A 27,251-nucleotide genomic window follows, 5' to 3' on the forward strand; every position below is an offset into this window, starting at 1 on the left:
GCTCCTGCCTCATACTGAGAATGAGGGGCGATCAGCAGGTTATCTCAAGTGCTTATATACAAATGCACAAAGCCTTGGAAACAAGCAGGGAGAACTGGAGGTCCCGGTGATGTCAAGGAATTATGATGTGATTGGAATAACAGAGACTTGGTGGGATAACTCACATGACTGGAGTACTGTCATGGATGGTTATAAACTGTTCAGGAAGGACAGGCAGGGCAGAAAAGGTGGGGGAGTAGCACTGTATGTAAGGGAGCAGTTTGACTGCTCAGAGCTCCGGTACGAAACTGCAGAAAAACCTGAGTGTCTCTGGATTAAGTTTAGAAGTGTGAACAACAAGAGTGATGTAGTGGTGGGAGTCTGCTATAGACCACCGGACCAGGGGGATGAGGTGGATGAGGCTTTCTTCCGGCAGCTCGCGGAAGCTACTAGATCGCACGCCCTGGTTCTCATGGGTGACTTTAATTTTCCTGATATCTGCTGGGAGAGCAATACAGCGGTGCATAGACAATCCAGGAAGTTTTTGGAAAGCGTAGGGGACAATTTCCTGGTGCAAGTGCTAGAGGAGCCAACTAGGGGGGGAGCTTTTCTTGACCTGCTGCTCACAAACCGGGAAGAATTAGTGGGGGAAGCAAAAGTGGATGGGAATCTGGGAGGCAGTGACCATGAGTTGGTTGAGTTCAGGATCCTGACGCAGGGAAGAAAGGTAAGCAGCAGGATATGGACCCTGGACTTCAGGAAAGCAGACTTTGACTCCCTCAGGGAACAGATGGGTAGGATCCCCTGGGGGACTAACATGAAGGGGAAAGGAGTCCAGGAGAGCTGGCTGTATTTCAAGGAATCCCTGTTGAGGTTACAGGGACAAACCATCCCGATGTGTCGAAAGAATAGTAAATATGGCAGGTGACCAGCTTGGCTTAATGGTGAAATCCTAGCGGGTCTTAAACATAAAAAAGAAGCTTACAAGAAGTAGAAGGTTGGACATATGACCAGGGAAGAGTATAAAAATATTGCTCGGGCATGTAGGAATGAAATCAGGAGGGCCAAATCGCACCTGGAGCTGCAGTTAGCGAGAGATGTTAAGAGTAACGAGAAAGGTTTCTTCAGGTATGTTGGCAACAAGAAGAAAGCCAAGGAAAGTGTGGGCCCCTTAATGAATGAGGGAGGCAACCTAGTGACAGAGGATGTGGAAAAAGCTAATGTACTCAATGCTTTTTTTGCCTCTGTCTTCACTACAAGGTCAGCTCCCAGACTGCTGCGCTGGGCATCACAACATGGGGAATAGATGGCCAGCCCTCTGTGGAGAAAGAGGTGGTTAGGGACTATTTAGAAAAGCTGGACGTGCACAAGTCCATGGGGCCGGACGAGTTGCATCCGAGAGTGCTAAAGGAACTGGCGGCTGTGATTGCAGAGCCATTGGCCATTATCTTTGAGAACTCGTGGCGAACAGGGGAACAGGGGAAGTCCCGGATGAGTGGAAAAAGGCTAATGTAGTGCCAATCTTTAAAAAAGGGAAGAAGGAGGATCCTGGGAACTATAGGCCAGTCAGCCTCACTTCAGTCCCCGGAAAAATCATGGAGCAGGTCCTCAAAGAATCAATCCTGAAGCACTTAGAGGAGACGAAAGTGATCAGGAACAGTCAGCATGGATTCACCAAGGGAAGGTCATGCCTGACTAATCTTATCGCCTTCTATGATGAGATTACTGGTTCTGTGGATGAAGGGAAAGCAGTGGATGTATTGTTTCTTGACTTTAGCAAAGCTTTTGACACGGTCTCCCACAGTATTCTTGTCAGCAAGTAAAAGAAGTACGGGCTGGATGAATGCACTATAAGGTGGGTAGAAAGTTGGCTAGATTGTCGGGCTCAACGGGTAGTGATCAATGGCTCCATGTCTAGTTGGCAGCCGGTGTCAAGTGAAGTGCCCCAGGGGTCGGTCCTGGGGCCGGTTTTGTTCAATATCTTCATAAATGATCTGGAGGATGGTGTGGATTGCACTCTCAGCAAATTTGCAGATGATACTAAACTGGGAGGAGTGGTAGATATGCTGGAGGGCAGGGATAGGATACAGAGGGACCTAGACAAATTGGAGGATTGGGCCAAAAGAAATCTGATGAGGTTCAATAAGGATAAGTGCAGGGTCCTGCACTTAGGACGGAAGAATCCAATGCACCGCTACAGGCTAGGGGCCTGTCATAAATATAAAGGGAAGGGTAAACCCCTTTGAAATCCCTCCTGGCCAGGGGAAAGCTCCTCTCACCTGTAAAGGGTTAAGAAGCTAAAGGTAACCTCGCTGGCACCTGACCAAAATGACCAATGAGGAGACAAGATACTTTCAAAAGCTGGGAGGAGGGAGAGAAACAAAGGGTCTGTGTCTGTCTGTATGCTGGTCTTTGCCAGGGATAGACCAGGAATGGAGTCTTAGAACTTTTAGTAAGTAATCTAGCTAGGTATGTGTTAGATTATGATTTCTTTAAATGGCTGAGAAAAGAATTGTGCTGAATAGAATAACTATTTCTGTCTGTGTATCTTTTTTGTAACTTAAGGTTTTGCCTAGAGGGGTTCTCTATGTTTTTGAATCTATTTACCCTGTAAGATATCTACCATCCTGATTTTACAGGGGGGATTTCTTTATTTCTATTTACTTCTATTTTCTATTAAAAGTCTTCTTGTAAAAAACTGAATGCTTTTTCATTGTTCTCAGATCCAAGGGTTTGGGTCTGTGGTCACCTATGCAAATTGGTGAGGCTTTTTATCCAACATTTCCCAGGAAAGGGGGGGTGCAAGTGTTAGGAGGATTGTTCATTGTTCTTAAGATCCAAGGGTCTGGGTCTGTAGTCACCTAGGCAAATTGGTGAGGCTTTTTACCAAACCTTGTCCAGGAAGTGGGGTGCAAGGTTTTGGGAAGTATTTTGGGGGGAAAGACGCGTCCAAACAGCTCTTCCCCAGTAACCAGTATTAGTTTGGTGGTGGTAGCGGCCATTCCAAGGACAACGGGTGGAATACTTTGTACCTTGGGGAAGTTTTGACCTAAGCTGGTAAAGATAAGCTTAGGAGGTTTTTCATGCAGGTCCCCACATCTGTACCCTAGAGTTCAGAGTGGGGGAGGAACCTTGACATGGTGGCATAGTGGTGGGATTAACCTGAAATCATTTTGAGATCCAGTTGAGATTTTTTGAACTAGAAATACAGATTTTAAAAAGGAATTTTTTTTTCCTGTGGCTTTGAAGCAGCTTTGAAACTGAAAGCAGCTTGGGTTTTCCCTGCTTTGTGGCCAAGCAGAGACAAAAGGGGATTATCTTTGTGAATTGCAGGTTTTCTTTGCCTGGAGGCAGGGTACTTAACTCCTACAGGGAAATTCACAGTCTTCCAACCCAGAGTTTTGTTTTTTTTTTCTTTTCTTCCAAAAAGTAAATAGGGGGGGTGTGCTCTACCCATTTGCCTGGAGACAAAAGTGGCAGGGTGTTTTTTTTAGGATTTTGATTTTTTTGTTTTACAAGGAGCACAGGTTTGAAAGGGAATTTTTTTTTCTTTGAGCTGGGTAAGCAGGTTTCCAAGTAGTTGGAGGTTTTTTGCTTTAATTTGGGCCCAGAGCAGAGACAAGGGAATTGTCTTTTTCTGTAGGCTGACAATCACTATCAGAGAATAGGTATTCTATTCCAGCACAGCAAAATTTTACAGCCAAGTTTTGTTTGTTTATTTCTAAACCTCGGGTGTAAAGTTAGTTAAAAACAGAGAGGTTAGAATGGCAAAATCCGCGGCTCGACTACAGCTCGAATTAGCCAAATTTCAGGCTGAGGAAAGACAAAGGGAACATGAAAGACAGATAGAACTCATGCAGCTGAAGAAGGAACAAGAAAGGGAGGCAGAACAACACCAAGCGGCTGCTCACAGGAGAGCTATGGAAGCGAGGGACAAAGAACTGGAGGAAAAGGAAAAAGAGAGGAAGTATGTGGAGGAGATGGAGAAGATAAAGGCTCAGCAGAATATCCCAACAAACCCTAGTAATCCTTCTCCAAGTACCACTTCCCATCCCAGAAAGTTCCCCACCTACAAGGCAGGCGATGATACTGAGGCCTTCCTAGAAAACTTCGAAAGGGCCTGCCTTGGGTACAACATCTCTACTGACCAATACATGGTAGAGCTGAGGCCGCAGCTCAGTGGACCCTTAGCTGAGGTGGCAGCTGAAATGCCTAAAGAACACATGAACAAGTATGAACTGTTTAAATCCAAGGCGAGAGTCAGAATGGGGATAACACCCGAGCAGTCTCGTCGGAGGTTCAGCGCCCTAAGGTGGAAACCAGACATGTCATTTACCCGACATGCCTACCACATTGTGAAACATTGGGATGCCTGGATATCAGGAGCAAGTGTTGAATCTCCAGTAAATTTGCCCTTCCTAATGCAAATGGAACAATTCTTAGAGGGTGTTCCTGAGGAAATAGAAAGATACATCCTAGATGGGAAACCCAAAACTGTAATCGAGGCAGGAGAGATTGGAGCCAGATGGGTGGAGGTGGCAGAGAAGAAGAAAACTGGTCGCAGTTGGAGAGGAGACCAGAAGGGACCACCCCAGACCACACCCTATTACCGGGGGCCGCCCAAGGCCCCACCTACCTCCCAAAGAATCCTCCAGACCCCTTATCGTCCTGCCACCCCGTTCTCCAGCAACCCTCCTCGCCCCAGTGACCCGTCACCTGGACGATGTTTTAAATGTAACGAGCTGGGGCATGTAAAGGCCAACTGCCCCAAGAACCCCAACAGATTACAGTTCATTGCACCGGAATCACACCAGAGGTCCACAGGCCCAGATACTTCCCAGATACCCTTGGAGCGGAGGGAAACTGTGAGTGTGGGCGGGAAGAAGGTCACCGCGTGGAGGGACACCGGAGCACAAGTGTCAGCTATCCATGCTTCCTTAGTGGACCCCAATTTAATCAACCCAGAGATCCAAGTGACGATTCAACCCTTCAAGTCCAACTCTTTCAATTTGCCTACAGCCAAGTTGCCTGTCCAGTACAAGGGCTGGTCAGGAATGTGGACTTTTGCAGTCTATGATGATTATCCCATCCCCATGCTGTTGGGGGAAGACTTGGCCAATCATGTGAAGCAGGCCAAGAGGGTGGGAATGGTCACCCGCAGCCAGGCTAAACAAGCCGTGAGGCCTAGCTCTGTTCCGGAAACTTCTATCAGGACCCAGTCAGAGGTGATGGACCCGGACCTTAGGCCAATGTCTGCAACAGCAGTAGTGGATCCAGTCCCAGAGACCCAGACGGAACCAGTCCCAGAACCGGAACCAACCGAACAACCAACACCAGACCCCGTGCCAGCACTGAATCCAGTACTTGCAACCTCAACACCAGAGGGCCCCACCGAACCTGAACTGGCAGCAGCCGATAACCCTACACAAGAGGCTCAGCCGGAGCCTGAATCCCAACCTAGTGCACCAGCGGAGAGCGGTTCACAGTCAACAGAAACAGCTCCATCCCCTATATCGCTTCCAGAGGGACCAAGCCTAGGTCCACAATCCAATGAGGAACTGATGTCCCCAGCATCAAGGGAACAGTTCCAGACCGAACAGGAAGCAGATGAAAGCCTCCAGAGAGCTTGGACGGCGGCACGGAGCAACCCACCGCCTCTCAGCTCTTCTAATCGATCCAGGTTTGTTGTAGAAAGAGGACTTTTATACAAGGAAACTCTTTCTGGTGGACACCAGGAAGACTGGCATCCTCAGAGACAGTTGGTAGTTCCAACTAAATACCGGGCCAAGCTCTTGAGCTTAGCCCACGATCACCCTAGTGGCCATGCTGGGGTGAACAGGACCAAAGACCGTTTGGGGGGGTCATTCCACTGGGAGGGAATGGGCAAGGATGTTTCTACCTATGTCCAGTCTTGTGAGGTGTGCCAAAGAGTGGGAAAACCCCAAGACCAGGTCAAAGCCCCTCTACAACCACTCCCCATCATTGAAGTTCCATTTCAGCGAGTAGCTGTGGATATTCTGGGTCCTTTTCCGAAAAAGACAGCCAGAGGAAAGCAGTACATACTGACTTTCATGGATTTTGCCACCCGATGGCCGGAAGCAGTAGCTCTAAGCAACACCAGGGCTAAAAGTGTATGCCAGGCACTAGCAGACATTTTTGCCAGGGTAGGTTGGCCCTCCGACATCCTCACAGATGCAGGGACTAATTTCCTGGCAGGAACTATGAAAAACCTTTGGGAAGCTCATGGGGTAAATCACTTGGTTGCTACTCCTTACCACCATCAAACAAATGGCATGGTGGAGAAGTTTAATGGAACTTTGGGGACCATGATACGTAAATTCGTAAATGAGCACTCCAATGATTGGGACCTAGTGTTGCAGCAGTTGCTCTTTGCCTACAGAGCTGTACCACATCCCAGTTTAGGGTTTTCCCCATTTGAACTTGTATATGGCCGTGAGGTTAAGGGGCCATTGCAGTTGGTGAAGCAGCAATGGGAGGGATTTACACCTTCTCCAGGAACTAACATTCTGGACTTTGTAACCAACCTACAAAACACCCTCCGAACCTCTTTAGCCCTTGCTAAAGAAAACTTACAGGATGCTCAAAAAGAGCAAAAAGCCTGGTATGATAAACATGCCAGAGAGCGTTCCTTCAAAGTAGGAGACCAGGTCATGGTCTTAAGGGCGCTCCAGGCCCATAAAATGGAAGCATCGTGGGAAGGGCCATTCACGGTCCAGGAGCGCCTGGGAGCTGTTAATTATCTCATAGCATTCCCCACCTCCAACCGAAAGCCTAAGGTGTACCATATTAATTCTCTAAAGCCCTTTTATTCCAGAGAATTAAAGGTTTGTCAGTTTACAGCCCAGGGAGAAGATGATGCTGAGTGGCCTGAAGGTGTCTACTACGAAGGGAAATGTGCTGGTGGTGTGGAAGAGGTGAACCTCTCCATGACCCTTGGGCGTATGCAGCGACAGCAGATCCAGGAGCTGTGCACTAGCTACGCGCCAACGTTCTCAGCCACCCCAGGACTGACTGAACGGGCATACCACTCCATTGACACAGGTAATGCTCACCCAATTAGGGTCCAACCTTACCGGGTGTCTCCTCAAGCTAAAACTGCTATAGAACGGGAGATCCAGGATATGTTACAGATGGGTGTAATCCGCCCCTCTGAAAGTGCATGGGCATCTCCAGTGGTTCTAGTTCCCAAACCAGATGGGGAAATACGTTTTTGCGTGGACTACCGTAAGCTAAATGCTGTAACTCGCCCAGACAACTATCCAATGCCACGCACAGATGAACTGTTAGAGAAACTGGGACGGGCCCAGTTCATCTCTACCTTGGACTTAACAAAGGGGTACTTGCAGGTACCGCTAGATGAATCTGCCAAGGAAAGGTCAGCCTTCATCACACATCTCGGGCTGTATGAATTTAATGTACTCCCTTTCGGGCTGCGAAATGCACCCGCCACTTTCCAAAGACTTGTAGATGGTCTCCTAGCGGGATTAGGAGAATATGCAGTCGCCTACCTTGACGATGTGGCCATATTTTCGGATTCCTGGGCAGACCACCTGGAACATCTACAAAAAGTCCTTGAGCGCATAAGGGAGGCAGGACTAACTGTTAAGGCTAAGAAGTGTCAAATAGGCCTAAACAGAGTGACTTACCTTGGACACCAGGTGGGTCAAGGAACTATCAGCCCCCTACAGGCCAAAGTGGATGCTATCCAAAAGTGGCCTGTCCCAAAGTCAAAGAAACAGGTTCAATCCTTCTTAGGCTTGGCCGGTTATTACAGACGATTTGTACCGCACTACAGCCAAATCGCCGCCCCACTGACAGACCTAACCAAAAAGAAACAGCCAAATGCTGTTCAGTGGACCGGAAAGTGTCAGAAGGCCTTTAACAAGCTTAAAGCGACACTCATGTCTGACCCTGTACTAAGGGCCCCAGACTTTGATAAACCGTTCCTAGTAACCACAGATGCATCCGAGCGTGGTGTGGGAGCAGTTTTAATGCAAAAAGGACCTGATCAAGAATTCCACCCTGTAGTGTTTCTCAGCAAAAAACTGTCTGAGAGGGAAAGCAACTGGTCAGTCACTGAAAAAGAATGTTATGCCATTGTCTACGCTCTGGAAAAGCTACGCCCATATGTTTGGGGACGGCGTTTCCACCTGCAAACCGACCATGCTGCACTAAAGTGGCTTCACACTGTCAAAGAAACTAACAAAAAACTTCTTCGGTGGAGTTTAGCTCTCCAAGATTTTGATTTCGACATCCAACACATCTCAGGAGCTTCTAACAAAGTGGCTGATGCGCTCTCCCGTGAAAGTTTCCCAGAATCAACTGGTTAAAATCGTCCTTGAGATGTGGAAAATATTGTTAGTCTTTATGTACTTGGTAGTATATTTAGAGATGCATGTGTCTTATTAACTCTGTTTTTCCTAGAGCTCCAGGAAGAAATCCCAGCCAGTGTTTCACCCTAGCTGAGATTTGGGGGGGCGTGTCATAAATATAAAGGGAAGGGTAAACCCCTTTGAAATCCCTCCTGGCCAGGGGAAAGCTCCTCTCACCTGTAAAGGGTTAAGAAGCTAAAGGTAACCTCGCTGGCACCTGACCAAAATGACCAATGAGGAGACAAGATACTTTCAAAAGCTGGGAGGAGGGAGAGAAACAAAGGGTCTGTGTCTGTCTGTATGCTGGTCTTTGCCAGGGATAGACCAGGAATGGAGTCTTAGAACTTTTAGTAAGTAATCTAGCTAGGTATGTGTTAGATTATGATTTCTTTAAATGGCTGAGAAAAGAATTGTGCTGAATAGAATAACTATTTCTGTCTGTGTATCTTTTTTGTAACTTAAGGTTTTGCCTAGAGGGGTTCTCTATGTTTTTGAATCTATTTACCCTGTAAGATATCTACCATCCTGATTTTACAGGGGGGATTTCTTTATTTCTATTTACTTCTATTTTCTATTAAAAGTCTTCTTGTAAAAAACTGAATGCTTTTTCATTGTTCTCAGATCCAAGGGTTTGGGTCTGTGGTCACCTATGCAAATTGGTGAGGCTTTTTATCCAACATTTCCCAGGAAAGGGGGGGTGCAAGTGTTGGGAGGATTGTTCATTGTTCTTAAGATCCAAGGGTCTGGGTCTGTAGTCACCTAGGCAAATTGGTGAGGCTTTTTACCAAACCTTGTCCAGGAAGTGGGGTGCAAGGTTTTGGGAAGTATTTTGGGGGGAAAGACGCATCCAAACAGCTCTTCCCCAGTAACCAGTATTAGTTTGGTGGTGGTAGCGGCCATTCCAAGGACAACGGGTGGAATACTTTGTACCTTGGGGAAGTTTTGACCTAAGCTGGTAAAGATAAGCTTAGGAGGTTTTTCATGCAGGTCCCCACATCTGTACCCTAGAGTTCAGAGTGGGGGAGGAACCTTGACAGGGCCGAATGGCTAGGCAGCAGTTCTGCGGAAAAGGACCTAGGGGTGACAGTGAACGAGAAGCTGGATATGAGTCAGCAGTGTGCCCTTGTTGCCAAGAAGGCCAATGGCATTTTGGGATGTATAAGTAAGGGCATAGCGAGCAGATCGAGGGATGTGATCGTCCCCCTCTATTCGACATTGGTGAGGCCTCATCTGGAGTACTGTGTCCAGTTTTTGGCCCCACACTACAAGAACGATGTGGATAAATTGGAAAGAGTCCAGCGAAGGGCAACAAAAAATGATTAGGGGTCTGAAACACATGACTTATGAGGAGAGGCTGAGGGAACTGGGATTGTTTAGTCTGCAGAAGAGAAGAATGAGGGGGGATTTGATAGCTACTTTCAACTACCTGAGAGGTGGTTCCAGAGAGGATGGTTCTAGAGTATTCTCAGTGGTAGAAGAGGACAGAACAAGGAGTAATGGTCTCAAGTTGCAGTGGGGGAGGTTTAGGTTGGATATTAGGAAAAACTTTTTCACTAGGAGGGTGGTGAAACACTGGAATGCGTTGCCTAGGGAGGTGGTGGAATCTCCTTCCTTAGAAGTTTTTAAGGTCAGGCTTGACAAAGCCCTGGCTGGGATGATTTAATTGGGGATTGGTCCTGCTTTGAGCAGGGGGTTGGACTAGATGACCTCCTGAGGTCCCTTCCAACCCTGATATTCTATGATTCTAGGAAAGTTAAACATGTACGCGAGTCTTTTCAGGATTGGCCAGGGCCTACTGTTGCAAAAATAAGTACCCACTAAAGAAATGCGGTCGATAGGAAGGAAGATAATTAACAGAAATAAACTTATTTACTTCCTCTAATAGATTAACACATAAAATAGACCATTTGAGGAAAAACGGACCAAGTGGGATGAATTGGTTAAAAATAAATAATTTCATATATTAGATTTAGCTTTTTTCTTGTTTACTGCTTATATAAGAAAATAAATTCTACTGTCATCATTGCTGAGATAAAGATCAGAAAAAATATATAGTAATAAAAGATCTCAGGTTTATGTATATGCAGGATACCAGAACCCACAAAATCAATTCTTTAGGATACATTTAGTGAATCTCCTTTTAAACTGATATGGTTAACTTAAAAGTAATACTTATAAACAAACACATTTCTTTAATTATGTTACTGATTATACTTTAGATTACTCAAAATGAAAGAATTTTTAAAATGCAACTTGTTTGTGTCTATGCTCTATCTATTTTTATTATTTTTAATTTTTCTCAGTTTGCAAAATGAAAATCAGTTAATTCAGTTTCATTTTTGTTTATAATCAGTTTCTCTGTAATGACTTTGGTTGTAAACACTGCAGGGAAATATCTGTTTTTTAATGCAACTCTCTTGTGTTCATTGTGGAGACAATTCTGTAGGTCTTAAATGTTATTAAAACATAATTTACACAAAATTTTAATTATGGGCCTAATTTAAAAGGAAAAACTTGAAGATCTAGGCTCCAGCCTAAATCGCTTTCCTAACAAAATGAGGTAAAATTATTTAAAGGCCTGTAGGTGCTTTTGAATCCCAATGCCAATATTTTTGGTTCTGCAATCTCAACTTCCTATTTTTATGACTGTTTTCTTGTTCCCCTTGCTATGAGAGAAAAGACTCACACAGACAGAAGAAATTAAGTTATAAGAAATTACCTAATGAAGGCATCAATACATAAAATCCAGCAAAAATTTAAGCACATGCTTAACTTTATGCACTGTGACTACTCCTATTGACTTCATTCGGTAGTGTCATCAGCAGGTTTCTCATGTGCCTAAGTATTATCTGCAGGATCAGGACCTAAGGGTTAAGCAAATTGTGTTCCTTTATTAGGATAAATTAAAATTCTTATGCATCTCCTAGCTGTTGCTACAGTGACAGTTTGAACAGCACCTGTTAAGTCAATGTTGATTAATGAGGACATACGGTGCTTACTAGAGTATTTCCAAGTTGTAACAGGTGTTGAATCTGAAACTGGTGGAGTGGGGGAGAAAGATAAAGACATAAACAAGCTTTGAAATACATAGTAGTTGTATACAATTCTAACTGCATATCTGTCCCTATATATATTATATACAGAGCTGGTAGCAAAGTCTGTAGTTAAGCATGCTTGACACTTCCTGTTACAAGACCCTGTTTTCAGTTGGTTATAACTTTGAAAGCCTTTAAAACCGTCCAGGCTGAAATTTTCCAGGCCAGCTGTCTGCCTCAGGCAGTATTATCTGAGAAAGTTTCAGCCAAAATGGTATAGCCATTTCTAAGAATGAGATTAGGGAGAAACACATTGTTTTGTCCATGTTAAAACATTCTTAAAACTCTTTTGCATAGAAGTATTAGTGCCTCTGTGCTTTGGAGCAGGGACTTGAAGCTTGGAAGGGTAATTGGCTTAGTCTCAGGGATGTGTCTCTTACCATCCTCATGAAAATCTGCCCAAATTTGGACAAATTATGTAAGTCTTTAAGTATGTCTACTTTAAGTATGTCAGAGGTGTGACTGCAGCATGATTAGACATACTCCAAGATGGCTTTTATCTAGCCAATTCAAATAAGAATAGCAGTGAAGCTACAGCAGCATGGGCTGCCACTTGAGTATGTACTTCTATGTCTACACCCCAATTAAGCAACCGCGGCTCGCCATGTCAGCTGCGTTGGGTTTGCAGGGCTCAGTCTGAGGGACTATAAAACTGCAGACTGTCCCTTCTGGCATCCACAGCTGATTGGTCCCTCCTTTGCAGCTGCTGGGTCCCACCCTCCCAGGTCCAGGCTCCCAGCCCTGGGGAGAGGGAGAGTCACGCAGGGAGGCGCTGTCAGATGGGCTGGCAATGCATCCTGGGACTGTACCTGCTGCCCTGCCACCGTGACAGGGAGTGAGACTGCCCCCCACCTTGAGAATGAGGCTGCAGGTATCCCCTCCAGCACTCCCCAGGTAACCCTCCAAGTACACACACACACCCCTCCAGCACCCCCAACTATAGCCTCCCGGCTCCCCCATTCCCTCCCCCAGCAGTGTCCTCTTTTGGGGAACCCGAGATACGATAACCCTAATATGTCAGAGGGATCGCTGTGCAGATCTAAAAACAGAAGCCTATTTCTTTTATGTTTTAAATGTAATAAATGTAAGTCAAGGAAACCATCAAACTAGGAAATAGAAACTAAAATAAATAAGAGGCTAAACAATATGCTAATTAGGCTCAACAGCTGTCCATTGTTTATGACAACTTTGAGGTGGTGGATAATGTGGTGATAATCACCAGCAAAATCAGTATTCCCACTCCATAGTATGTCTGCAAGAGATGGTACATGAGTAATCACATCAGTATTATGATTGCATTCATCTTCCTGAACAGCTGCATTACTTTAGTTGACCCTCTTTGTTTTTATGTTTTCCCCTTTGCTTCTTCAGTCTCACACAGCAGCCCTGTTCACTAGCGGTAGGGTACACAACAGAGAAAGGACGAGGAGATTATGTTTACAGGAGGACCTTGGCAGCTGGTGTGGGCCCTTAATCACAGATTTGAGTATAAAACAATGTGGAAAGAACCACTTTAGGAGACAAATTCAAGGGTCATAGGTTCAAAAGTTAATTTACAGTACACTAAAAATAAATGTTATTTTGTTTAAAATTTATCTTGGTGCCAAAATAGCTATCAGCGCTCCAAAATCAAGGCAAAGTAGGTAAAAACACCCATCAATAAACTCACGATGCTGAGCTGGTTTTTGAACTGAGACCACAAACCATTACTAACAGGTCTAATTTTATCCTTACCAGCTTTAAGAATTTCCCTTTATCTACATATTTCCAGAGACTTTTAGGTGCACAATACTGCCATGAGAGAATACTGCTTAGAACTAAGATGCTACTAAAAGAAACCTACACTATCAGAAAGCCACTGTTTGCTCTTCATATTGAATCTCGGTCCTTTTTTCATGAGGGAACTAGCTTTTTTTGAAAGGGTGGCCTTTTCAGAAAGAAGGTGATTTATGTGTCTCAAAGGCACTTATAGGATGTAACTGCCTCGGATAAGAGCACAATGCAACACATCATCTTCTACTACAGTCTATAGAATTTGAAGAAGAAATTTTTTTTAGTTTCTCTTCTCGTTTTTAAATATTAGGGGTGAAATCATGGTCCCACTGAAGTCAATGGGGGTTTTACCATTGACTCCAATGACCCAGGGTTTCATCCTAGGTCTTACTTTATTAAGGCCTGTTTTGCTTATGGATATAGACCTTTATTTTCTGTAAATTTGGCCTATTTTCCCTACCGTAAAATGAGTGAAGTGCAAGAAACCTTTAACAAAGGAAAAGCATTCTTATATAACTATGAGTATCCTAAATATATCTATGAAGATAACATGTGACTGAATTCTGCTCTCAGTCATACTGGTGTAAATGCAGAATAACTCCACTGACTTTTTGAGTTATTTTGCATTTATACCAGCATTATTGAGAGCAGAATTTGTCCTATAGTATGCAAGACAAAACAATCATTCTAAGTCTGTATTATTAAAATGACAGTAAAATTCATAAAAAGAAAAGGAGTACTTGTGGCACCTTAGAGACTAACCAATTTATTTGAGCATGAGCTTTCGTGAGCTACAGCTCACTTCATCAGATGCATACCGTGGAAACTGCAGCAGACTTTATATATACACAGAGAATATGAAACAATACCTCCTCCCACCTCACTGTCCTGCTGGTAATAGCTTATCTAAAGTAATCATCAGGTTAGGCCATTTCCAGCACAAATCCAGGTTTTCTCACCCTCCACCCCCCCACACAAATTCACTCTCCTGCTGGTGATAGCCCATCCAAAGTGACAACTCTTTACACAATGTGCATGATAATGAAGTTAGGCCATTTCCTGCACAAATCCAGGTTCTCTCACTCCCTCACCCCCCTCCAAAAACCCACCCCCATACACACACAGACTCACTCTCCTGCTGGTAATAGCTCATCCAAACTGACCACTCTCCAAGTTTAAATCCAAGTTAAACCAGAACATCTGGGGGGGGGGTGGGGGTAGGAAAAAACAAGAGGAAATAGGCACCCCCCCCCCCAGATGTTCTGGTTTAACTTGGATTTAAACTTGGAGAGTGGTCAGTTTGGATGAGCTATTACCAGCAGGAGAGTGAGTCTGTGTGTGTATGGGGGTGGGTTTTTGGAGGGGGGTGAGGGAGTGAGAGAACCTGGATTTGTGCAGGAAATGGCCTAACTTCATTATCATGCACATTGTGTAAAGAGTTGTCACTTTGGATGGGCTATCACCAGCAGGAGAGTGAATTTGTGTGGGGGGGTGGAGGGTGAGAAAACCTGGATTTGTGCTGGAAATGGCCTAACCTGATGATTACTTTAGATAAGCTATTACCAGCAGGACAGTGGGGTGGGAGGAGGTATTGTTTCATATTCTCTGTGTATATATAAAGTCTGCTGCAGTTTCCACGGTATGCATCTGATGAAGTGAGCTGTAGCTCACGAAAGCTCATGCTCAAATAAATTGGTTAGTCTCTAAGGTGCCACAAGTACTCCTTTTCTTTTTGCGAATACAGACTAACACGGCTGTTACTCTGAAACCAGTAAAATTCATATGTATGAAACATGTTATAAGCAAAATGAAAAAAATAGAAGCTAAGTTCCAAAATATTAATGATATAATTGGAAATTGAGCTAGTAGTGAATATAACTGCTGTTAAATTTATCACTTTTATGGTAAAATAACATTTGAAATATAAAAATGCAGATTAATTCAGTCATTAGTATACTATCAACACATTTTCTTTCATTTTCAGTTGAGCAGTATAATAAGACTTTTATGAAAAACTGTAGAAGTTGTAGCAAACTATCTAAAGCAAAGTTTCATTAAATTTATTTTTTCAAATTATGCCAAAATAAATATTAAGGAAGCATTTACATAAAGAGCATTTAATGCTCTATGAACACAGGGTTTAAACAGATCTGTGCTTGTGTAGCCCCGATATCCTTAAGCTGTACAGTATGTCGTTCATTTATGATGGAATAACATGATCATGCAACAAGAACATATTTGTACATCTGTACACTCCCTTTCAGCAACAGCACAGACCTAGAATTCATCTCACCGCTGGATTTGCTTCCCATAAATTAAGGAGTTGAATAAGCAACATTCTGGCTAGACTTTCCTCCCTTCCTGTTCTGTGAGAACCAGGTCTTTGCAAATTCCACCCTTCCTTCCTGCCTTAAAAGAGCAATGACAGAAAGATTAAAAAAGCTATATTGACCTTTTATCCATATTAAAGACACCTACTCTAAATTTACCAGTGAAAGTATGTCATGTGGGTATTTACAATGAATTACTTTGACTTTTTATGGTGAGTGAAATCATTATAACTGAGATTTGAAGAACAGCACTGACGCACACTACGGGGAATGTGCAGTTACACCTAATTCAGCTACATAGAGCTGAATTTTATGATTTAAGATATTTCTGTGTCAATTATGCATTTTTCCTTATGGGCACGACAGTTACCATGAAACACACAATTTTCCAAAAAGAGTATTAATCTTTCAAAATTAATTATCCACACATTGGTGTTAGCCTTCATAATTAACTATTAATAAATAACATTCAAGTAGTGTCCTTACGGGTGCTGCACTTCAAGTGTGCATATCCCCACATGCTTTTAATCAGAGATTTTAGTTATCTGTGTCCATTCCCTTCACATCTTCGTACCCTGCACTGAGGCTATCTAGCGCTGCTGTAACAGCCTTTCCTTCCCCAGTTGAAGGATTCTTAGTGTTTGCTTACTCAACAACTCTAAGGTGTATCAAAGCATTGAGGAACCTTTTCCCTCAAGGGAAAGACCTCACTCCAGCTTGGGATCTCAGTCTAATTTTCAGATGTCTCACAAGACCTCCCTTTGAACCAACGGCTACCTGCTCTTTACTGAACATGTCTATGAAGAGGCCTTTTTTGGTAGCCATCACATTAGCCCAAAGAGTCAGAGAAACTGGGGCCTTAATGGTAGACCCTCTTCAAGGACAAGATTCCCGTATGTCCGCATCCTAAATTCCTACGTAAGATGTCATCTGAGTTTCATTTTAATCAGTCCATTCATTTACCACGTTCTTCCTCAAAAATCACATAATTCCAAACAGGAGGCTTCCTTCCATACCTTAGATGTCAGAAGAGTGTTGGCCTTCTATCTAGATAGAACCAAACCACTTTGGAGATCTCCTGTTTGTTTCCATTGCAGAAAGATCTAAAGGACCCCAGTCTCCACCCAGAGGCTATGAAGGTGGATAGCTGAGTGTGTTATTGCATGTTATGATGTGGCGAGCATTCAAACTCCTTCTAGGATATTAGTGCACTCTACAAAGTTGCAATCAACATCTATGACATTACTTAAAGATGTTTCAGTATCTGAGATCTGCAGAGCCACTACACCATCTTCAGTACATACCTTCCCCAAGCACTATGCCTTGGTCCATGCCTCTAGATCCAATACATCAGCTGGCCATGCACTACTGTCTTCAGTTCTGGACCCGATTATGAAGATCCCTCTTCCCTGCAGAGATACTGCTTGGGAGTCATCTGATGTGGAGCACCCATAGGGACACTCCTCGAAGAAGAAGCAGTTACTCACCCTGTGCAGTAACGTAGTTCTTCAAAATGTGTGTCCCCAGGGGTGCTCCATTAACTGCCCTCCTTCCCCTCTGCTTCAGAGTTTCCTCTGTGGGACTTTGCAGTAGAGAAGGGCTGAGAACAGTTCACTCACAAAGCCCTATGTAGCATTGGTGCGGGGCATGAGGACATGAAGGATGTATACACAGTCCGAACGGATACTGCTAACGAAAATCTCTGATTGAAAGCACCTGGGGCACACGGGCACTTGAAGTGAAGCACCCATAGGGAGACACATCTCAAAGAACTGCACAGGGTGAGTAACCGCTCCTTTTCTTGCAGTGCATACAATATCTGAGAAGATCTAAACCCTTGTTTATTAAAAAGTAAATGAAAAAAATGTACTGAATTATTCATGTTTTCTTATACATCAGGCAGTAAAGTGGCTCTGAAAATGCCCATCAATGGAAGCTCCATGAGGTCTCTGTGTGATTGACGAGCACAAATTTAAAAAGGTGTGGCTTCTGTAAAAGGCTGCATTAGTTTTCCTCATCTGCCACGACTTCTCCATGCTGCATGCACATCAAAATCTGGTAGCTCTTATCCTGATAGTCTCAGACACTAATTTGGCAATGGTGAATGATGTAAAAAAGACTGGCAAGAACATACATAAGAGTCCCCAACTTTTGAGTAGGCAAGCTGTTTACTACTTTTTATTTGGCAGCTATGTCGGTCATCCCAGAAGACATTTAACAATATGTGCTGCTCATATGATCTAATACTAGAAAGTAATAATTATTAAACAACCATATACCATATGCCATATATAGCTCTCCAATGTAGGGTGGATAATTTCCAGACAGACACCATATGTAGTACACTGGGTAATATTAAACATACATATGTAATGGGAGAGAGCTCTCAATCACTTTTAAAAACTAAAGCTAAATTCCTCAAGAAATTTTCTGTAGTCTACACCATAACAGAGTTGAGCCAACAGCTTCAAATAAGATCAGCCTCACTCCTGAACCTTCACCAAAACTTGAAACAAAATTGACTCAACCATTTTAGGAGGTTTTCTTAAACGTGGTTGTCTTTTTCCATGTTTGCATTCCTCTGGGCTTCCATATTTTGGCTGGGATTAGGAGCGGACGTGCTTCACCCCCTTCACATAACACAAGAATTTGGGATCACCCTGTGAAATTAATAGGCAGTAAGCTTAAACAAAAGGAAGTACTTCTTTACACAATGCATAGTTAATATGTGGAACCCATGGGATGCTGTGAAGGTCAAAAGTATAACTGGGTTAAAAAATGTAGATAAGTTCACAGAGGATAGGTCCATCAATATTTACTAGCCAAGATGGCCAGGGATGCAGCTTCATGCTCTGGATGTTCCTAAACTTCCAACTGCCAGAAGCTGGGACTGGATGACAGGGGTATGGATCATTCAAAACTGCCCTGTTCTGTTCATTCCCTCTGAAGCATCTGGCACTAGCCGCTGTCAGAAGACAAGATACTGGATGAGTTGGACCATTGGTTTGACGCAGTATGGTCATTCTTATGTTCTTACCCTGAAATCTGCGAGAGTTCTCATGAGATTTCCAGCCTGATGCTGCAGAACCAATAGGTCTAGATAACTCAGGTTAGGTACCAAAACTTTTGAATTTGTATTTGAATGGAACTTTTTGAGGCTTTCCCATTGCTTGTCATGAACTTTAAGTAACTTCTGGTGGTGAACCTTTTGTTCATACTTGAAGTGAATAATATAAATCTGTTGAATCAGAGTTAGTAGTAAATGGGAGAAAGAAACTTCATTTGGAAGAGTATTTTGCCTTTTAGGGTTTAGCTTGGTTCTGCGGGGAATCATAAATAAAGAGCTCTGCAACTGATACTTCTTGATTCAGTTGGCAGAGTAGCTTTGGGTGCTCATTTATGTGGCATTATGACCTGGTGCCAGCTTGAGCAGTACAGAAATCTATGAAAAAGTATGTAGTGAAAATATGTACTTGTTTTTTTAAAGTAGCTTTTCACTAAAAATACAAAAAAAGAGCAAGACATCAGCAGTACTACTAATCTATCTCATGATTTTGTATTTGTAACTGTCTCACTTCCCATTGCACCCAGAATTTCCTTATCTTCCAGATCCCTCATAAAAAGTCACCTCTTCCACAAAGCTTTTGTGTGATGCTCATTAATGCCTCATTATAATGACGTGTCTGCCCTTTTTCATTTTTGGCCTCTTTCTGTGTATTGTATTTGGATGGATGATGTGTAAACTCTTTGAGGCAGGAATCTTGTCTTTTTACAGGTTCTTTAAAGGGTCATGTACATTTATAGTGCTATATTAATTAATAATAAATATTAATGGCAGCTATACTAGAAAAGAACGTGTTATAAACAACTGGGGTGAAAAACAGGTTTCTCTCTGGAGTGCATAGAAAACATAATTTAAATTTGCTTGCTGCTTTTCTGCTATATACATTTCGCAGTCTAGGTACTTTATTGTTATGAAGCATCACATCTTGTTACAGTATTTTTGATATGACAATGGATAGCCATTGAAATTATTAATTCAATGCAAAGTTGAATATGTTTGTGCAAGTTCTTATTTTTAAATTGAGAACAACATTTCCATGTTCCTACACCTTCCCTTCAAAAAAACTGAATCAAAAGGTATAATGGGTGCTCTGAAAATGGGATCTCTGCATGAGTTTTATACTCTGGCCCAACCAGTGTTATTTTAATTATTATTTATGAGTAACAAAAATTGGTGTGACACTCTGCAGAAATAACTTTTTCAAGCTTTAGAAAGTAAGATAAAATTGTCTAAGCTGTAATTTGATAGCATCCTGAATTGATAGTGATTAGCATTTTGAGCTGACAACATTGTTTATATCCTTTACGTGCTTATCTGAATGCTTATGCTTCAGGACTTTAGTATAATTTAATGCGAACTACTGTAATATTTTATCATTGAAGGCCCCTGACACAACACCAAATTACAATGTCTTCATACCAACTTCCAGTTATTGGTATCATATATCAAATAATAAAATGTGTTGAAACAGCTGGACTGAAATATATATGCTTTTCTAGAAAGAATAATACATTTGTAGAAATGTACTATTTTTACACAGGCAATAGGTATAATTTTTTTGTTTAACATGATTAAATTCTAGCCCATAAGTTCTAGTCCATGATGTCTGAATACAATTGCAAATAGTAATAATATTTAGCACTTTTCATCCTGAAAACATTTCACAAACGTTAAGCCTCGTAAGATGACTGTGAAGTAGGTTAGTTCTGCATCTAATCAAAAATCTGCAATTCTATAATGAAATAAATCAGAATTTAGGTTAAATTGCATTTCTGAATGAGTTGTGTCATTCCATAAAGGCTGTTATAAATTATTTTTACTACAGTTTGGGAACAATGTTGTTAGGTTAGGTGTTAGAATAGGAAATTTGACCTCCTTTGGTCTATTCCTGGCTTAGACACTGACACTCAATAGGCTTGAGCTTGCAAGACTTTCAGCTGTCAGGACTTGATCTAGCAAAGCACTTAACTAGATGCTTAACTTAAGCATGTGGGTATCCTAACGGAGTTAATGGCACTACTCACACATTTTAAGGTAAGCACATGCGTCACTGGTTTTTTGGGCCAGGGCCAGAGTGCTCATCACTTTGCATGTCCTCTGGCTTCTGGCAAATCACAATGTCTAGGTTCAGCAATTCATCCATCTGTAAAATGGACATATATCCTTACCTTGGAAGATGTTCAGACACCATGGCGGGGAACATGGTATAAAAACTTAGGCCTAGTCTACACTACAAACTTAGAGCGACACCAGATGCTTTATGTGGACCTAATAACCTATGCATCTGCACTATTAGGTCCCTTCTGCCGACCTAACTCGCCTGTTACGTCAACTTAATTACTCCACCTCCACAAGAGGCATATCGCTTAATTCAATGTTGATGGGTCAACAGAGAGGCAGCGTAGACGCAGCGTGTGTAAGTCACCTGAATTGGCCTCCATGAGGTGTCCTGCAATGGTCTGCTGTGACTGCTCTGGTGATCATTTTCAACTCCACAGCACAGCAGCCAGGTATACAGGAAACAGCCCCTTCCCTCTTAAAGATTCTTCCCAAGGTGTTGCAAGATGTAATTAATGTTTTTAATGCACTTTGATATTAGATGAAAGGCACTATAAAAGTGCAAACCATTTTACAGTTCTGTTTGTATGTGTGTGTGGATAAAGAACATTAAGGCGCATTGCTGGTGGTAAAAATAAAAAATTCAAACGGAGATAAAAACAAGAAAGAGCAAGTTTAACCTTTAAGTATGAACTTACAGCCCTGTTTGAAGGAGAAGATAAAGCACGAATACTATCTGAATTATTATGTTTTTCCCATAGGTAATAAGCTCAATGAGCTCTCTTTCAGAGTATTGCCTACCCTCTATTCTGCGCACTCTTTTTGATTGGTATAAAAGGCAAAATGGCATAGAAGATGAATCTCATGAATACAGACCAAGAACAAGCACTAAATCCAAAAGGTACACTCTTGAATAAGCATAATTTAGATTCTAAGATGTAATGTATTACATTTAAGCATTCAGCTTCTGTTATACTTTTTATTTAAGTGGCTTTTCAGGCACAGAAATTTTGGAAAACAGGAATTTCAGGAAAATTCTGGTATTGGGTGACATTTCTGAATCAAGTTTTTGTATATCAATTTGAATAATCACTTTTTAGCTGAATAATCAAAACAAATGTCTAAATATTTGAAGGGCACTGTCAAGATTCTTGGGCTCTAAATACTACCTACCTGTATTATAACATACAACCATTTTATTCTTCACATCAAGTTTATAGGAGTCCACCCCCAGGCCACCTGAAGAAGGAGTCCAATATTCTTACAATTAAAATTATGCTCCTGGATGATCCCATATCAACCAGAGTATTGGTCCTTCCCACCATTTTGAATGTTGTGAATGCCATTTAAATAGTGCTTTTCATCTATTGTGTCCGTCTGCTTTACTCTTGTGAGAAGGTACTGTACTGACAATAATCTCCAAGCACATCAGAGAGCAGGATTGTTATAGAGTTAGTATGCTGCTTGTTCACAGGAATAGAACAGATGTGTTAAGTAACAGTAAAAAACTCTCCGGGTTGCATACTTGCTTTCTCATATACATATACCAAAACACTGCAAAGAACTCACTTGGAAAGCTCTAGCACAGTGGTCTTCAACCTTTCCAGACTACTGTACCCCTCTCAGGAGTCTGATTTGTCTTGCATACCCCAAGTTTCACCTCACTTAAAAACTACTTGCTTACAAAATCAGATATAAAAATACAAAAGTGTCACAGCACACTATTACTGAAAAATTACTTATAAAATATATCAATTGAAATATAAGAATGGTACCTATATTTCAGTGTATAGTGTATAGAGCGGTAAAAACAAGTCATTGTATGAAATTTTACTTTGTACAGACTTCGCTAGTGCTTTTTATGTAGCCTGTTGTAAAACTAGGCAAATACCTAGATGAATTGATGTACCCCCTGGAAGACCTCTGTGTACCTGCAGGGGTACACATACACCTGGTTGAGAACCATTGCTCTAGCAAATATTAACCTGATCCCAAATAAGTAATATATGATATTGTATGTTAATGTTTTATTGTAACTTTGCCTCAATGAAGTTTCAAAACAAACAAAAAAAAAAAAACCCAACAGTGCTACCTAAACCTCATATGATGTAACTGATTCTTGTGTTTTAGGGAACTAGATAATAGCCTGTATCTGAGGTCTGCTCTTAGCAGAGATTTTTTTAGAGAGTTTTTAGTACAATTTTATTCTTTGAAAACTACAACTGCTTGAAAAGTGGCCAATAATTACTGAAGTCAATTGGAGCTGTGTGAGGCCTACTAGAACTTTAGTTCATCAATGAGGGTATAAGATTAGCATTTCATAGATTTTTATGAAAAATACACTTGATTTTCTCAGATTATTGTAGACTAGCAGACAAGATCGCACATCCCTTATACTCATCCTAATCAAGGAAAGCACTAAGCACATGGTTAATTTTAAGCACAAGTAGCCTACTAGAAGTCAGTGAGATTATTCATGTACATGAGAACTGTACTGATCTTTACTGTTTTCTCAGAGAAATATCCTACTTAAATCAGTGGGAGTTTTGACTGAGAAAGGATACGGGATTAGACCTCTGGGGATTAATAGCCATACACTTAAAAGTTCAATTTTTCTCATGACAACTTTAAAACTGAGCAAACAATCAACGTTCACCTGAAGATTATTTAGATTGGAACATTTCTTGTACATGTTTTATATAGCATCCAGCATACAGTTAGCATTAATAAATAATGAAAGTAGAAAGCTAAGGAAGATATAGAAAGAGGATGCTGGCTGCTTGTGGATTCTCAACCAGCTGAAGGCATAAAAAAGACAGATAATGTCTGGTTTATTATCCAATCAGATGTTGGAACAGTCAACCTCAAATAAGCATGCTAACTTGGATTTTTTACTCACTTCCTAGGTGTCCAAAAATTCAGTTTCATGTTATTTTAAACCTGCTGTTTAAACCTACTTTCATGTTATATTAAACCTACTTTTTACCCTATTGTGCGAACAATTAACTGCACATGGGGGAATGAACTGGTATATAATAGCTATAAATGAAAGTTAAAAGAGACCCATTAATCCTCCCATATGTTCTAAATACCTCTTCACCCCACATCATACTACATCAAACCACTCAAAAACAAATGTGTTGTTTTTAATTATGTTTTATTTTTAATTATACTTTACAATATCCTTTAAATCCTTTTAATTATCCTTTAAAAAGTGGAGGTTAAATCCTATTAAGGAAAACAGAAAGGAGCATAAACTTTGGCAAGTGAACTGTAAAAATATAATTAGGAAGGCCAAAAAATAATTTGAAGCACAGCTAGCCAAAGATTCAAAAGTAATAACAAAAATTAAAGTATATCAGAAGCAGGAAACCTGCTAAAGAACCAGTGGGGCCACTGCACGATCAAGATGCTAACGGAGCACTCAAGGACGATAAGGCCATTGCAGAGAAACTAAATGAATTATTTTTGCATCGGTCTTCATGGTTGAGGATGTGAGGGAGATTCCCAAACCTGAGCTATGCTTTTTAGGTGACAAATCTGAGGAACTGTCCCAGATTGAGGTGTCATTAGAGGAGATTTTCTAACAAACTGATAAATTAAACAGTAATAAGTCACCAGGACCAGATGGTATTCACCCAAGAGTTCTGAAGGAACTCAAATATGAAATTGCAGAACTACTAACTGTGGTATGTAACCTATCATTTAAATCAGCTTCTGTACCAAATGATTGGAGGATAGCTAATGTGATGTCAATTTTTTAAAAAGGCTCCAGAGACGATCCCGGCAATTACAGGCCAATAAGCCTCACTTCAGTACCAGGCAAATTGGTTGAAACTACAGTAAAGAACAGAATTATCAGACACATAGATGAACACGATTTGTTGGGAAGAGTCAACATGGTTTTTGTAAAGGAAAATCGTGCCTCACCAATCTACTAGGATTCTTTGAGGGTGCCAACAAGCATGTGGACAAGGGTGATCCAGTGGATATAGTATATTTAGATTTTCAGAAAGCCTTTGACAAGGTCCTTCACCAAACACTCTTAAGCAAAGTAAGCTGTCATGGCCCCCAGCCAACCTGCCCCTCACCCGAGGTCTCGTCCCCTTTCCCCCACCGAAGACCCCGGGGCCAAGCTGGAAAGGGCAAGCAGGGCTTCAGGGAGGAGCATGGGTGGGGCCAGGCCAGGCTGTTTGCGTAGGCATAGCCTCTCCCAGCCTATGCAATGCACCACCCATGCATGAATCAGTAACTGGTTGAAAGACAGGAAACAAAGGGTAGGACTAAATGGTCAGTTTTCAGAATGGAGAGAGGATTACTGCTTCGGTTCATTCCCTCTGAAGCATCTGGCATTGGCCATTGTCGGAAGACAGGATACCAGGCTAGATGGACCATTGATCCATTGACCCGGTATGGACATTCTTATGTTCTTTTGTATTTATTTATAAAAAATCCTGCAAGGTCACCTCTGTAACTAGAGGGCATTTAGATATTCATGTCTGGTTACTACGCCAGCTTGAAGATTTTCTGTTTTGGGGAACTTGATTACAATTGAAGCAAAAATCAGTAGTGATTATAAAATATAATCTGTTGCTGTTGATGCTACTAGGCTTTTTGTTTTAGTTCTAATGCTATCTGACCGGAATATGAAAAAGATACTGAATTTCACCAGGCCAAACAAATCTTTTCTGAAAATAATCTTTAAAACATTGTCTGAGGCTCTTTCAAGTCTCATTTTCTTGTCACTGACTAAAAATTATTCATCAACATTATGAATATATACTTTTGGTGCCCAAATTTTAGTACAGAACTTTAGTCAGTATGACACAGTAAACTATAATTCAACCCTAGTTAAATGCAGAGGCCAAAATTTTCAAAATTGAGTGTAAAGTTAGCCAATTAAATACATATTTGGTCAACGGTCTTTGACCTCAGCAGGATTTATTAGTACTCAGACCTCTGAAACCCAGGCCTATGATTTAGGTGTCTAACTATGGATTTAGATGCCTGACTTTAGGTACCCATGTTTAAAAAATGTATCTCAATGGGAGCTGCTGGGTGTTCAGCACTCTAAACAGTGAAGCAAGCACCTTCATCTGGATTTGGGAATCTAACTTCAGGCTCCTATTTTTGAAAATCTTGACCTAAAATAATTTCTGACTAGTACAACACTCTAATACTGTTTCCACCTTTAAAACCATTGATTATTTAATAAACAGTGACATCGAGAGTGAGATCGAAATACAAAATCCACTCTCTAGATTTCAGTTCAGCATCACTCAATTAGAGCATAAAAAGAGAAAATGGAGTACCTGAGTGTTGAGGGAGAAGGAGCCAACATGGGTCTCTGGAGCTGGAAACAGAGAGAGAGGAAGTGAAGGGAGGGCATGTCGACTTCTGAAAATAGATGAATGTGACAGGTCTGTTGTTCTATTTATCCTAGATTTTAAGAGACTGTCATTGTACGGCCTTTCATTTTTTAATTCAGAATTACAGTTTGAAAAACTGGAACTAAAACCCAATTTATGATTATTTGAATACTTATAATTTATGCAGACTTATTATATAAAATATGACACATGTCTCACTACTGTTTTATTTCTTGTTTTGATTTTGCAGTGATGAACAGCAGCGAGACTATCTAATGGAAAGAAGAGATTTAGCCATTGATTTTATTTTTTCTTTAGTATTAATAGAAGTTTTGAAACAGGTATGGGATCCTTAAAATAAATGATTCTTTAAGAAGTAAATGATTGTGAAGTACAGTATTTCATCTCTCCGGCTAATTTTCAAATTATTATTAATTTATATTTATAACATAAATAGTCTAACACAAAAATGGTTTCTAAACCAACTGTTTGTTTATTCTGTCCTCTCTTCCCACATATGGGAAACATCTTATTGAACTTAGTATTAATATAGACTTCATTTTGCCATATTTTTCGGAGATGAAATATTTCTTTTCAGTACTAAGCCGTCTTTATATTTTTAGCCTTTTTCAGCTCGTATAATATTTATTCAGGGACGATATACAAAAATAATATTGGCACTGAAGTATGAAGCATAAACTTTAATATTCACATGCCAGTTATGTTTTATTTGTACTTTCAGATTCCACTTCATCCTGTCATAGACAGTTTGGTACATGATGTTATTAACTTGGCTTTCAAGCACTTTAAATATAAAGAAGGGTAAGGCTCTTTCCCACAAAAAACACAAAAAGAATTGGTTGCTGAATTGTTTAATAAAATTGTACTAGTTAAAGCAGGGTGCTTTCTCAACCATCTGATTATTTCTTGCTAGGTACCTTGGTCCTAACACTGGAAATATGCACATTGTTGCAGACCTGTATGCAGAAGTAATAGGTGTGCTAGCACAAGCTAAGTAAGTATACGTAAATACATTGCCTACTGGAAATCTGAGAGATTTTCATTTTATCATTCTGGAAACATGGGTATTTTGATATTCTTTATTTTACAGTTTAAAGAAACTGTAAATCATTTCACCTGAGCACTCTGTTCTCCAAAATGTTTCATCGCACGGGAGCCTATGGAATCAC

General features: G+C 41.3%; 1 protein-coding gene across 2 annotated transcripts in view; it reads left to right on the plus strand.

Moving 5' to 3' along the window:
- Positions 1-27,251, plus strand: part of FRY (FRY microtubule binding protein) — a 291,284-nt gene that overhangs the window by 81,817 nt on the left and 182,216 nt on the right. For both annotated transcript variants that reach the window (XM_077810042.1, XM_077810035.1), the window contains exons 4-7: positions 21,454-21,593; positions 26,312-26,402; positions 26,804-26,883; positions 26,996-27,076. In XM_077810042.1, coding sequence (XP_077666168.1) covers positions 21,454-21,593; positions 26,312-26,402; positions 26,804-26,883; positions 26,996-27,076 — 392 coding nt within the window. The remainder of the gene's footprint in view (positions 1-21,453; positions 21,594-26,311; positions 26,403-26,803; positions 26,884-26,995; positions 27,077-27,251) is intronic.

The sequence above is a fragment of the Eretmochelys imbricata genome, chromosome 1, assembly GCF_965152235.1.
Source record: "Eretmochelys imbricata isolate rEreImb1 chromosome 1, rEreImb1.hap1, whole genome shotgun sequence".
Lineage (NCBI taxonomy): Eukaryota > Metazoa > Chordata > Testudines > Cheloniidae > Eretmochelys > Eretmochelys imbricata.